This window comes from Callithrix jacchus, chromosome 6 (genome assembly GCF_049354715.1).
Source record: "Callithrix jacchus isolate 240 chromosome 6, calJac240_pri, whole genome shotgun sequence".
NCBI classification, from domain to species: domain Eukaryota; kingdom Metazoa; phylum Chordata; class Mammalia; order Primates; family Cebidae; genus Callithrix; species Callithrix jacchus.
Genome location: NC_133507.1, coordinates 56,474,186 through 56,489,423, shown reverse-complemented (window position 1 = coordinate 56,489,423; position 15,238 = coordinate 56,474,186). Strand labels below are relative to the sequence as shown.

Genomic DNA, 15,238 nt, shown 5'->3' with positions numbered 1-15,238 from the left:
ATGTAAGTTGAAGGTGCACCTCAGAGCGTGCTGCAAGAGGGAGATTTCTGTGTTTATTTGCCTGGTGACTGTCTTACCAAGTAATGATGGCTTAATGAGACTTATATAGATTATATTTTTTTTCTGGCACATACGCAATTTTTCTCAAGTAAAATGAACACATTCAGGATCTCTTTGTGTTCTTTAACTCCATACCCACTAATCATTATAGTACTTTGAGATTTCCTGGAAGGAAAAATAAAATCCACCATTGAGTTTAGACTTACTTTTTTCAGCAGTTAGCAGTCGTTAAGCCTAAGGCAAACGAAACCCAAAGACAAGTCAGAGAGTTCAGTGGGCCAAGGCCGGGCATCTTGACAACTCTAAGCCCCAAATTCTGAGCTTGTCCTTCTCTTTTCAGATTCTAACTTCTTTGTTTATTAGCTTGTTCCCCTTCAAGAGCTGATTGAGAACATTCAGATCACTAACTTGTTTTCAAAATAGTGCTCTGGAGAAAGGGTTTGTTCCATGCCCAGGTAGGGAAGAATGGGGAAAAATGATATTGACAGGGAGTTAGAGGGGAAGGAAAGAAAGCAAACAGGTGTGGAAGAGCTGTGACATGAAATCTGACTTCTTTTTTTCTGTAGATGGCGGAAACCAGGATGACTGGGTATAGTCTATACTACCTAGGGTCGTCAGATCCCCTCTCTTACCTGGCCCTGTGAGAACTTAGATTCTCTTCACTGTTCCATTTTGAATCAGCTCTCTCTGTGTCAGGTGCATGCTAAGAATATTGACCAATATTATACCACTCTATCCTGACATGATTCTATTGGGTTAGTATTAGCTTTGTGTTACAAATGAGGGTCCTGAAATTACCCCCACCCCACATAAAAAAACAAAAAAGGAGTGGCTTGCCCGGGGCAAGGAGCTGAGTCCTCCAGGTCATTCCAAACCTGGAGTTTGCCTTTTATTTTCTCTTCACAACTTACTTATTTAAAAGCTTGTTTAAATTTTAATGATTCTGTATCCTTTAATTAGAGTTTAAGAACATTTCGAGACACTATATTGCATCATAAATTGCTTAACACACACCTGCAAGCAACAGGGATGTATAATGCAAACTTAAACCAGTGGTTCAACCCCGATGTTTGCAACGTGGGATATTAGGGATAGTGAAATACTTAACCATGTTTCATTAGTCAGTTGCTTTGGTGGAGCATTTTTAAAGTACTTAACATCTGGAACTTTTCATAGCAGGCCTATAAAGAAATCAGTATTTTTACTGCCATTTTTCTAAATCAATAAACTAGAATAATGAAAAATTATGAATTGCTCAGAGAAAGGTAATTACTAGCACAGAAAAGATTTGAGCCCTGAGCTACTGACATGTATTTCTGTTCTTAATCCACATCATGTGTCTCTTCCAGTTTTGATTTTACCATGGAGAAAGATAGAACTCTGCTGAACATTAATATATCAGGCCTTTTCTCTCTATTGATTAGACATAGTTTGGACATGATTTGACCCAATGAATACAAGTGCTTTATAATGAGTTTGAAAATCATATTTGTTCAATTTCTATACTTTTCATATTTAGATTCTTTAATCTTTTTTTAAATCTGCATTTAAAATTGAGTTCAGTTTTCCTTTAGTCTTCAAAAGAAAATTAAAACTGCCTGCATATAACCCTATACCTCTCAGGTGCACTATTGCTAATCTGATATGTTTTTAAATGTAAGAATAGGATCATACTGTAAATAATTTTGTATACCTTTCATTAAGCAATATTTTGTGAATATCTTTCTATGCCATTATTTTTCTAAATCTAGTTAGCTTGTATCCTTAAAAATAAAACATTCTCATTACAAAATATTTTAATTACCGGAAAAGGAGAAGAGAGCAAAGTTCACCTGGTATCTCACCACCATTAATAAATTTGTTTTTAAAATTTTAGAATTTATATTTTTTTATGCACATAAGATTTTATATAAATTAAATAATGTTACATGTGCTTTTTGGTAATCTGCTATTTTTCACTTAATGATATGTTGTGAATATCTTTCCAAGCTAATATACATAGAGATAAAGTGACATCATCTTTTCTTTTCTTCCAGATAATTTCATAAACATTTATCAACTACTGGAAATGTGTCACAGAGTACTGGGCAACAAGGGGGCAAAGATATGTAAGAAAGACACATTATTATTTTTAATGACTGTATAATATTATACAGTATTACTAGATATGTCATGGTTATTTTCTAAACCTCTTCCTGTTGGATATTTAGAATATTTACGCATTTAGATTTTTTTTTTTTTTTGCTATAACAAACACAATGGGGTGAATCAGCACCCTTCCAGGTAAATCTTTGCCCATGTATATGAAAATGTACTCACTTTAAATTCCTAAAAATAGGCAAAGACTATGTAGTATGTTAATGCTTCTGATGTGTATTCCCAAATTGCTCTCCTATTGTCTTAATTCTGTGCTTTATGATTAAACTCTGCCATATTCTTCTTTGTACAGCTACAGGCTGGCCTTCAGTTTAGTAAGTGATCACAACGAAGTCTATACTACTTTCTATTTTAATAACTTTTAATCCAGAGTATTTTCACATCATTTACTTTATCTTTCCAACACCTGTTCTCCAAATGTGAAGCAAAAAAGTCTGGTATTTTATTTATTTCCTTTCACATATAGGAGAAATCAAGGTACAGGGATGTCTAATAATTACCTAAGATTCTGCATGTACTGGTAGACATTTGGAGGAGGTCCAGGTAGCACTGATGTGATAGTGGTCTGCAATGAACATTGCAGTTGATTCGCTGACATTCATGCCTTATTTACTCAGTCATTCTAGCCGCTCGTAGTAATTAGCTGCCCTTGCCAACGACTGGTTCTCCAATGCCAGTCCCAAGCTAGACTGGGCCAGTGGAATTCAAAGAGAAGCCTCCTAGGCTTCTGGGTAAAAACCTTTTTAACATTTAGGAGGAAAAAAAAACAGGAAGCCTGTAACCCCAATTGCCAGCAGTAGCTGTCTTACAACCATGATGGGACTGAACCCCAGGATAAAGCTGAAATGAGCAGACAGTCAGGAAAAACTGAGGTCTGTGATAACAGCATTAGCACTTGACTGGTCCTGAAGCTTACTCTGCCAATAGATTTTTTTTAAGTCAATGAATATAGGTATTTGTTATTTAGGACAGATTCTTACTGCAGCTAAAAGAATCTTAAGTGATAAATGGCTTATATTTAAACTTACAGAAATTTTAAAACAGAAATAATTTTGGACAGATTTTTTTATTAGTATGCTAATTTTCTTTAGCTTAGTATTTAACACAAATTTTATGCTTTTGGCATGGAAATAATGTGTTTAGTTTCCTGAAATAAGAAGAAAAAAGTCTAGAACATGGATTTGACACTAAGTTTTAGATAAATCTACCTTTTCTGTTTCATCCCTGTACAGAAGCAAACACAACAGATTCCTTTACTGAAAAATCAGGGTTCCTGTCATAAAAATATTTGTGGGCCAGGCACAGTGGTTCATGTCTGTAATCCCAGCACTTTGGGAGGCTGAGGCGGGCAGATCACAAGGTCAAGAGATCGAGACCATCCTGGCCAACAAGGTGAAATCCTGTCTCTACTAAAAATGCAAAAAAAATTAGCTGGGCATGGTGGTGCACACCTGTAGTCCCAGCTACTTGGGATGCTGAGGCAGGAGAATCACTTGAACCTGGGAGGCGAAGGTTGCAGTGTGCCAAGATTGCACCACTGCTCTCCAGCCTGGCAACAGAGCTAGACTTCGTCTCAAAAAAGAATAAAATAAAATAAAAAAACTTTGTGAAATTGACCTGGAGATGTTCTCTTTATAAGTCAACTTGGGTTTTGTAAGCGGAACATTTATCAAAATCTGCTTTTCTTTTTGATGAAAGATTTACATAATAGCAGCAGGTTCATATTCTTTAAATGACGCCAAGTTTTTAGGAACATTCTTTAGATTTCTAAGAAAAACTTTCAACTGAAATATGTTGAAGCCAGATTTTGTCATCATAGTCCTCATTTGATTCTCTAAAGTGTTTGATTCATATGTCACCTCAGAGCAATTTGCTTCTGCAGATAAGCAACTTGAGAGTTTGTTTCCAATAAAGAAGATTTTGTTTGGTGATGTTATGAACATGATATGCTCCCTGGGAAAAAATGACTATCTTATCAGATATGCTACAAAATATTTCATATACATGTTCTCAGCCTCATATCAACACCATATGCTCTTTTATCCTGTTTTTTACAATAGGGAAACTGAGTTTGAGCAACTAAATAATTTTCCCTAAGTTACATAGCTAGCAAATGTTAGAACAAGATTTGAACCCAAGCAGTGTATTGCATTAGGGCACGTGCTAACTGCTGTGCTATGAGTGCAAGCCCTTAGCTTTAGACTTAAAAGGAGAATAACCAAGAAGTAGAGACTTCTAAAAACATGGAGAATTCTGAAAATCAGTGTGAAAAATATTCTGAGAAAGAAAATGGGAGATATGTAAAGAAATTGATGGTACAGAAGTCGGTCCTGTGAGCCCAAAGTTAATAGATACACACAAACAAAGGAGCAGCCTATGTGGGTAGGAGTAGCATCACAGACTTAAAACCAGAAATGCCAGGTCTTATGAAAAATTCTACAACTCTCCATTGAAAATATTTTAAATGACTTCCAGAGGAGAATCAGTAATAACATTGATGGCTAAGATTTACTGAGTACTTAATATGTTTTAGATCCGTGTTTTACCTATATGATCTCATTTCATCCATAACAGCAATCCTCTGAATTTTACTGAGGAGGAAACCAAGGCTCTAAATAGTCAATTAACTTACAAAAGATTATACAGTTTTTATGTAAGTGGGGAAGCCAGGATGGGACCTAAGTAGTGTAATTTCAGAACTTGCATTTTATGAACATACCATATGAAGAAAGAAATAGACCCAGTTGGTCAGAATGTCAAGCTGCTCCACAAAGACAAGAAGCCCAGATTATAGTAAAAAAAGACAAAGCTCTGAAGTAAAAAGACCTGTGTCCTATAAGCTGTATTACTCAGAAATTATGCTTAACCTCTCCAAGCCCCTTCTGTAAAATAGGGGTAATTATATGATGTGGTCTGGGGGCTCTATGTCTTCACCCAAATCTCATCTTGAATTGTAATCCTAATTGTTGGAGGAGGGACTATGTGGGAGGTGATTAGATCATGGGGGTGTACCCCTCCCCCCGCCATGCTGTTCTCATGATAGTGAGTAAGTTCTCATGGGATCTGATGGTTTTATAAGGGGCATTTCCCACCTTCACTGGACACTTCTTAGCACCATGTGAAGAAGGACATGATTGCTTCCCTTTCCACCATGATTGTAAGTTTCCTGAGGCCTCTCCAGCCCTGCAAAACTGTGAGTCAATTAACCTCTTTCCTTTGTAAATTACGCCGTCTTGAGCAGTTCTTTACAACAGCGTGAGAATGGACTAATACATTATACTTGCCCTACCCACTTTACCAGGTCGTTGTGAAAATCAAATGAGGTTACGTGTGTGAAGATACATTATAAACCTTAAAGCCCCATATAAATGTTGCTATTGTTATTATACCATCAGAAAAGGAATGTGGCATATTATAAAGAAATACAAAAGCTTTGTCTTGTCAGTGGGCAGATGACCCCCAAAGTTTGTTTTCAGCTGCAAGCAGAGATCTTGTATGCAAAGCAGGGTTTTAAAAAACAACAACATTGAAGAGTATCAGTTTGAATGTTGTTAAGTGTTTTATAAATAGCTGCATAATTAGCATGTACTTACTGCAAAAAGTATACATAATATTTTATTCCCTGTTGTAGGCTGTAATGAATCTGCTGCCTCTACATCCTGGGAGGTTTTCACTTACTTTCCCCACGATAATTTTAATACATGGAACCATTATTAGCTGAATTAAGAATAAGTAAATGAGCAGTAAAAAAAAAAAGTACAGAAAAATTACAGGTGCCTGTGGTGAGTAAGATAATAACTAGGTAAAAATATATGAAATAATTACAGTGTTTGAACGGCAGAGCCGGCATGAGGAAAATGACTCAATGGAATATTAAGCCTGCTGTTGGCAGGGTAGAAAAACTGTAGCCTACACTGTGGCCTTCACCTCTTCTGATTCTGAGCCCTAAAACATCACCGAAAACAGATCCAATCTGCTCTCAGTCACATGTATGCAATGCTGAAGGAGGTGGTTCAGTTCAGTGAAGATTTAGTCACTCTGAAAGTTTGTCATCCTGTAGATTCAATACCCACTAATGGAAAGATTATATTTAAAAGAGGTACCAGATGTTTTAGAATTAAATTCTTTATGAACTTAATTTAGAATGTACCTCTGATCTGTATTTGACATCTTGACAAAATGGTATTCCCGGTAATTTAGATAAAGGCTCTTAAACAGCTGTGAAATTTTTAAAGGTTTTAGGCAACTAAATAATTTTTAGAAAAGTGTGTTAGATAATATGGCATTCCAAACAGCATGATTAAATTGTTTGTAATCAGTTGATCAACAAACATTGAAGGTTTTTGTGTGCCTGGTCCTTAGCTAGAAAGTGCAGAGATTCACAGTGAGTTTACGACATGGTTCCTGCTGTTAAGGATTCTGATTTAAAACTCCCAGATGGTGAGAAATACTTTATAACAGGTTAAGTATTCATAATCTGAAAATCCAAAATGCTCCAAAATTTAAAATTTTTTGAGTTCTAACATGATGCTCAAAGGAAATGCTCACTGGAGCATTCTGGATTCCAGATTTTCAGATTACGTCTGCTGAACCAGAAGGTATGATGCAGAGATCCCAAAATCCAAAAAAGTGTCAAATCCAAAAACACTTCTCAACTGCGTGAGCAAAACCTCAAGTTGAAATCTGAATGATCGGATTTGACAATGTCTGCTCAGCATTCAGCCACTGCTTTCCTAATTGACAGACACTAAACTATAGCAGAGGGGTATCTCGTTCAGGCATTAAAAAGGTCTGTGCCTCTCTATCAGATTATGAAGGCTGCAGCAGCTAACTCTTGATTTTATGCATGTGCTTTGTTCTGAGGATTTGGGGGATCAATTTATACATCTCAGGTGGATTTTCCTGTTTCCCAACTATCTTCGAAGTCATCTGACTCTGCTATATAATCTATGTTTCAGTAAAGAAAGTAATTTTAATATCAGACAAAATACAATAACACAGACAAGTAAAAGAGTACTGAGGAAGAAAATAAGACAGCTGAGTTCTAGTTCCAGGAATTCCTTTGATAAATTTGGAAAAAATCACTTAAACTCATTCTGCCTCAGTTTCCTTACCTCTAAGGTGATGGAATTGAAGGAAATGTAATCAAAGGGCTCTTGAAACAGAGATGCTGTGATTCCATGACTTATCTGAAATCAATGCAAATGTGTCAGTGATACATTTGGCCTCAAACTATATGGCTTTTTCTTAATGGTGTTTAAAATACCAATTCAGTAAATAATTTTAGATTGTCTTACAGACTTTTAAAAAACTAGAACTTTGTGAGATATAGGAACCATGTTGTCTCTCTGCATCTCTTTCCCCATGAGCTCAGGCACCCATATTGCCTCTTTTCTGGCCCAACTGTCATGATATCATGAGTCACAGCCTTATTCAGTAAAAGCACTTCTTGATCATGCATTATTCCAATTTTAGCCAGAGAAGGCTTCTTCGACCTTCCTGATGTGTCTGAATTTATGAACATGCTATATTTAAAATGTTACTCTTTTTAGATTGCCCTTTTGACATCATATTGAGACAAGGAAACTAGTAGGATATTCTTTATTCTTTGACTGCTACCTGAAAGGAATATAGTTTTTCCCCCTTCCTACCTTTTTTGTAGGAGTTAAATAAAATCTAAAAATCACACAAACCTTCTAAAAGCCTGGGGGGATTGGTATGGGAATGAAGAGAAACCTCAGCACCTCATCTGTAACCATTTCTGGTATAGTCAATTGTATATAAAGTTACCTCTGTGTCCCTTAAGAACCTGATTCAACAGACATTTCAGAAAGGGAACCACATGTTGCTCTGGAAGAGCAGAATCCTTGAGCAATGCCTGGATTCAGCTATGAAAGTAGTATTACCCCTACCCTTACTTTAGTAAATAAACATCCATGAGGAAACAAATGAGACTTCGTGACATAAGTCACTGCTTCCTTTTATTTTTCCAGAGGCAAAAATACTTAACTTTCATGAGAAAAGGGAGAAAGCCTTTCCCAATCCCTCTGGATTTGGTCAATTCTGTCTCCCTAGAGGCTGTGGGGTTCTTCATCAAAGACAAGGGGTACTCAGCCCTGGTTACTAAACATGCTGAATCAGCTGCGGGAACCTTGGAACATCAGCACCCCCCGACACACAAAAGGAATCTCTTTCCCATTCGGAGTTTTGCTGTACAGATGCATTTATTCTTAATAATTCCATGAACTCAAGCACTAAGGTCTGGTTGCTATAGCTGCTAGTTAGGATGGTGGAGGTGGGAATAGTGGAAAGAGCCCTGTCTGAATTTGCAAGCCCTGCCATTATTCACTCAACAATCTTGGCCAGATCTCTTCTCTCTGCACCTCCATTTCCTCACTGGTAAATATTTTCTCTTCAGGTTCGTAGAAAGCATTATTTGATAGCATAAGAATATTGAGCTTATTTTGTGAATTGTAAAGCTCTATACACATTATCATATTAATCCTCCCAACAATGTAATTTATCTTTTATTGTGGACAAAAGACAGATTTCCCCAGCAGGAAAGAGAACAAGACAAATCTTAGTCCTGACTCATAGAGACAATATAGACTCAGCTATCCTGCCCCATGGCCCTATATGCTAATGTCATTCTATCCAACACACAAGTATTTGCATTCTTCCTGAGTGCAAGTCAAGATAACCTGGAAAGTTAGAATTATATCCACCTGATACCAGCTTCATGTGTCAAACCATTTCAGCCTCATACAGTAGGGAAAAAAATCTCTCTCTCCTCTCTCTCTTCTCTCTCTCCCCAGCCCTCCTTTCTCTCTTACACATGTGAATACCTCCTTTTCAATATGTTGCCCAGTGCAGTATTTTTGATGAATAAGACAGTGCCCATTGTATCACCAGAATCTAGCATGGTGCTTTACTCAAACTAGTCTCTTAATTAATAATTGCTGAATCAATCGCATCAATTTTAGTAGTTTCTTTGCCTAAGTACTTGTAAAGCACTCTGATGTATTTTCTCTGAAAAGCCTATTAATTTATTTGAAAATATATTTACCTCTTAAAAGCCATGTTAGCTCATCAATTGTCCTATCTGGGGGTTTTCTAAATTTAGGCTAAGAGTTCACCACTCTGTTAATACCAGCCCAATAAAAGCTTCCCTTTCCTCTCTACACTGTTTCCATCTTTGAGTGAAATATTTTTAAGGTCATAGTTTATAGAGTAACTTAGGCACAGTGTGAAATTCTTTTAAATTGGCATGATCTGAGAGATAATTAAATTTGCTTGTTTTTCACAGTATAAGGCCATCAGAAAGGTTGTCTTAAACAGGCACTATCACTTAGACCTAGAAGAGGTGCTAGAGGGAAGAAGCCTCAGGTGCCCAGTGAGGAAGGTGCATCGTCCACTGTGGCATCAGGATATTTGGGACAGCTGTCCAGGTAGCCAGCCCAGCCTAGTGATAGCTTTGACACATATGGTACTTAGAATTCAGGGTCTCTGACTCTTACATTTATCAGGGTTGGCCTTCTTCAGCCCACACCCCTGCTCTCTACCTTGACCATTCTTACTTTCTCCATTTGGCTCCTACGCCATGGAAATGAAAAAGATAGCATCTACCGAAGCCTGGTGTCAATCAAGTTTCTACACAAACACAAGTTACTGTAAAACTAAACCAAAGACAGCACACTGGCAAGGCAGCATTGCATTTTCATTACGTTAGTTTGTAGTACCTACCTGATTCTCCCTTGGTCCACCTTGCCTTAGCATTATTAAATGTGGTAGCTGAAAGAGAATTTGGAAATGATTTCTTCTCATCTCTTCATTTCATGGGTGAGTAAATGAAAGTCTACAGTGGCTAAGTGACTTTCACAAAATCCCATAGCTAAGCGGTGGCAGTAAGAGGACTTGAACCCAGATCCTCTCACTCTTGTTAGAACCAGTACATATGTTTGTACTTGACTAAGACTTTCTTATTTGGTACCTACCATGTGTCTGACTATGCTCCTATGTACCATTAAAAAATGGTCATAAAATATAATGTCCAGCATTACAACTCATTGGAAAGAAAAACTCAGTTATAAATGCATGCAAGCAAGAGACCAAAGAGTTAATAAGAAAAGAAATAATTTTCACATCAAGTGATCTTTCTTCCTTTTTTTATTGTAAGCTGAGAGAGAATTGTAGCAATACAGGTTGAGCAATTTTCTTTTTTATGAATCTTGTGCTCAATTTATGAAAGCCATTTTGTAACCCATTTACATGCAGTAAACCTTTGCTTTAAGGTTCTGTCATTTATCTTGATCATGATTATTTATAGTTCCTTTGGAAAAGGCCCTTTACTGGTTTAGCTCTCAAGCCCAGCACTGCCACAAGCCCGTTTTCTACAGTGTCTTTCAAAGCAGGGTAGGAAGCTAAGACAGGGCCAGTCTTGTAGCTCGCTGTGAGGAATGGGGGTGTTGGGTAATGGGAAGAACACTGGTTGGCATCAGGAGTCTTGAATATGAAACTTCTGTACTCCCACTATGCAATCCTAGCCATTTCCCCTTCTTTAGTTTCACTTTGTTCACTTCTAGAAACAGAGTGACATTTTCTTCACAAAGCTATAGAGTTGAACTGAGGTACTTTGTGTGCAAGTTATATTGTAAGTTATGAAGAATATGTTGTTTTATGAATTGATCATAATATGAATGATAAATCATTCTAAAAAGGAATGGTATGCATAATCTAAAATATTTCTTGATTATCCACGATGTCCCTCCTTAGTACATACAAGAAAGGACCAGGGACCTTTACTCTTGGCACATAGGTGACTCTCAATCAGTACTTGTTGCATTAATGAATAAATACGGGTTCTGGGTGAAAGCCAGTATGCTAGGTATGGTATGGAATACAGGACAAATAATGGTCATTCCAAGCCTCAAGGGGCTTACAATTAAGATGGTAGCCACAAATGTGCAAAGAGCCAATAAGGTAAGTTGTGGTTCTACACAAGAGAAGAAGGTATGGGGTAAAAAGCGTTTCTGAGGCCCTCACCAGAGAACTGGTACAGCAGGAGCCTTTCCTCTTCTTACCTCTGGGTGGGTTTATCTGCCCCAGCCTTGCTTGCCAACCCATGAACTCTTTGTATCAGCCATGGTCCCAGCAGGGGATACCCAGTTGGAAGGGTTTCACTGAAATACACATAACAAAGGAGATTACAGATTCGTGCAGAATTTTGGAAACTAGCAACAGGTGGAAACGCACCCAGAGAGAAGCAACAAGTGGAAACATTACCACCCAGGGTGGCAAAGAGCAAGGCAGAGGCTGGCAGAGAATGACAGATGGAGCTAGACATAAGAATCCTTGTCCACACCAAGTCCAGGAGGAGTCTGTGAAAGTCTAATCCCTTGGGCAGCTATAGGTCAGAGTCAGCAGGAGTTAACAAGAAATTGCCTGCATTTGGCACAGACACTGTATGTGGGGTTCTTCGTGAGGGCCTAAGGGAAGAATTCCATCAGTCTAAAAGGCTGGCTTTCTGAAGGTGGGATCTGTCACTCTTTACCTTTGAAAGTAGCATGTGAAATGAGTGTGAAATGGCTCCGTTTCTTCCTTGACTCCTCGGCACTTACCACGCACAGGCTTCACAAGGTACAGAACAGGAGAAAATGGATTATGCCCTCAACAATAAGAGGCGAGTCATCCGCCTGGTTCTACAGTGGGCTGCCATGTATGGAGACCTCCTACAAGAGGATGATGTGTCTATGGCGTTCCTGGAGGTAGGCGAGGGTCATCCCTTCCGAAAATACACCATTGTCCTACAATACAGGGACCTACCCATAGGCTCAGCAGCTTCCCTGGAGAGACTGTAATTGCAAATGCTAGACTTTGTGAACACATTCATTCATCAGAAAGGAACTACAGAAAAAGTAAAGAGAAAATTCACCCATTATCCTGCCATCCTGACTCAAAAATGGGTAGCATTTTCATCTCGTCTCTTTTTCTTTGTATGTCTTATGTTGTCGTGTAGCACCGTCATTCTGCAGGCTGCTTTTTCCATTTAATTTGATGTAAGGATTTTTCTGTCGGTACAGTCCTTACAATAAAAATTTCTTTAAATCTCCTGAAGTAATCAAAAAAATGTCTAATGACCATTGAGTAGCCATGTCACAGATGTATCTATGTTCCCGTATTGTTGAGTGTTTACATCATTTCCAGCTTTCACCATCCTAGAATAGTAGTATGGTAAAATGTCTTGTGCAAGTGAGTCTGTCGTTGGGTACCTTCCTAGAAGTGGGATCACTAGATCAAATGGGAGGTATTTTTGAGTGGAGTGGAGCACATCGTTTTATTTAGGAATTGCGAGAACCAGAAATGAGGCTGTGAAAGTGGTTCATAAACACTGCTGTATGCTGCTCTTCCCCGTTCCTTCCTGCAGCTCTAGCCCCAAATTACAGCACTGATCCTGACATTTAAGCTCAATTGCTCACTCTCCCCTCCAAAATTTGGATGAAGACCTTACTTCTGTGCAGGCAAAAGGCAATGTTACTTCCGTTTCAAATTTTTTTAGTCTGTGTGTTCTAAAATTCTAAATTATCCAAAAGAAACATAGACCCTCTCTCCTTTTTATTCATATCATTTCACAGGCAGAGGGGTGAGGCAGTGAGGAAAAATGGACCATGAGCTTCCCTCCAAGCTGAGGAATAAAGTATTTTGAAAATGCTAGAAATGGCGGTAGCTTGGGGTCTTCATACATTGACTCATGGCCTCTACCCATTGAGTACAGGACCGTTTTGCAGATGAACTGAAATGGTGTTGAAGCTGGTACTGCCATGGTTCTCACCTTCTGCTGCAGAAGCCGCTGCTCCTGAGCAGAGCAGGCACACCTGCAGCAGGGTCAGGACAGTTCCCAGAAGGACAGCAGAGAGTCTAGAGTTGGTGGCACAAACTCAGCATAAATTCACTGCAGTGCTGAAGACCATGCTGCGTCTTACCACCAACGATGACCCAGAATGAGGAGCACATAGTAAAGAAACAAGGCATACCAAAATAAAGCGAAAATGAACGTTAAAATTCCCCTGAAGAAAAATGAATTAAAAAAAGTGCTCTTTTGTGGACTTCAAAATGACCCATTTCAAAACATTACCTTTCACATAAATATCATATAAACAATTCACCTGCAATTTATTTTGAATTGAATTTTTATTGTTGTAAAATAGATATATAAATTTCCTCACCGTAACCATTTTTAAGTGAATAATTCAGTGGCTTTCACTTCATTTCTGATATCTGTGCAGTCATCAATTGCCACTATCTATTTCCTAAAGTTTTTCTCGTGGCTGAATTTGAACTTGGACATAGTGTAAATTTCCTTCTTTGTTCTTCCTCCAGGCCATGGCTCCATGGTCTGGAGATGCTCGTGAAGCAGATGACGTGGGGACACATCTTTAATGTTCTTTACAGAATCGTGTGCCTTTTGCAGTTCTTGTTAAAAGCCTGTGACTTTTGCCAATTACAGGAGTTTTATGTATCTGTATCAGATGATGCCCGGATGATTGCTGCCCTCAAGGAGCAACTGCCAGAGTTGGAGAAGATTGTCAAGCAAATGTAAGGAAGGGCTTGGATTTGGGGGTATGCTCTCATCAAGTAAGTCCCAAAGAGTCCTTTGCCCACAAGAAAGATTAAAGCTTGTCTTTCCATAGCCATGGCCTGTCTGATTTCAGCAGACTGGGCCAAGGGCATAGGTGGTGCAGTAAGGCCAGAGCAACAGAAGGACTGAGATTCTGTTCATTCTGTGCTGGAGGCCTGCCAAGAGAAAGCCTGGGAAAGAAAAAAATCTCGTGTGGAATCCAACTCCATAAACGTGGGTCCCTTAGGTTCAAGGCAGTGAATCCAGTAATAAAATGGCCAGTGGCATTTAAAGAAAGTTTGAGGGCAATTACTCACATGGAAAATTCACTGTCTGCTGCCAAAGCTGTTGATGGTGAATATTTGTGTCCTCTCAATGAACCAGAAGGTTTTCACATGCTATTGCTTGAACTGTAGATTAAACGCAGTACTAGAGAGCGAGTGTGCTGCTAGATAGACTGAAAGCTAGAAATCCTGGAATCTGCCAGGAATCTGCCTGTGTCAAGAGCTGATAGATATCTTTGCTGTCTACCTTTCTGCTTTGGTCTCTATTAAAATGAAGAAGCTCATATTGCCTCCTGAAAGGATTCTGTGATTGTGATTCATTTTCTGATGTAAGATTAGTTATATACATATAAGGCAATTTAGTAATAGCAATGGTATTAAATAATGTGCCTTCTCTGCTTCTCGTAGCTCAGAAGATGCAAAGGCACCACAAAAGAAGGTAAGAGACATGAACCTGGGTTCTCTGTCTGTGCCCTGTAGAATTACAATTCTCCAGAAATATTATATTGCAGTATACATAAAAGTGATTTATTTTTTGTAAACAGGAAATCTGTTGTCTTCATTTCTCGACTCTGCATGCTTCTCAGATGTGTCTCCTCTGAGTTGCTAGTGTGCATTGGTCACTCTCCCTTATGGCACTTGCTGTGGTTGTTTTTACAGCACAAGGTTCTTTTGCAACAGTTCAATACGGGTGATGAGAGAGCCCAGAAGCGCCAGCCTATCCGCGGCTCTGATGAAGGTGAGAAGCCTCTTCCAACTAACTCGTAGTTGTGTAGATTAGAGTCAGGATAATGGGAAGCATCACCTTGAACCCACAGAATCGCTTCTTTTGGAGGTGCCCTGTTGCCCTCCACGTGGTTTGCTTGGAGGTGCCCTTTGGTGGCACAACTATTTCTGTGCTTGAACTCTTGTGCCTGGAGCTGACATGCCTCTCTACCCTTCCCTGATGCGGCCTCTCCCCGACTAACCCCTTTCCTCGGAGGAAATGAAGATGATCTCAGGGCCTGGTTTTCAGAATTGCCCACCCTGGGAAGAGCTGGTGGGAAGGTAGCTGGCACCTAGTGGGTGCCTAGGAGACAGCGGACCACCAGCATCCTGCCCAGGGACAATGCTGTGACCCTGA

At 38.9% G+C, this 15,238-nt stretch overlaps 1 protein-coding gene across 8 annotated transcripts in view; it reads left to right on the top strand.

Moving 5' to 3' along the window:
• RAPGEF4 (Rap guanine nucleotide exchange factor 4) overlaps positions 1–15,238 on the top strand; it is a 327,935-nt gene that overhangs the window by 279,041 nt on the left and 33,656 nt on the right. For 7 of the 8 annotated variants that reach the window (XM_035304529.3, XM_035304528.3, XM_054257515.2 and 4 more), the window contains 4 exons: positions 11,831–11,981; positions 13,721–13,809; positions 14,524–14,554; positions 14,776–14,854. In XM_035304529.3, coding sequence (XP_035160420.1) covers positions 11,831–11,981; positions 13,721–13,809; positions 14,524–14,554; positions 14,776–14,854 — 350 coding nt within the window. Of the gene's footprint in view, positions 1–2,096; positions 4,939–11,830; positions 11,982–13,720; positions 13,810–14,523; positions 14,555–14,775; positions 14,855–15,238 lie in introns of those variants that run through there. The other variant, XM_078327387.1, reaches the window with a different exon arrangement.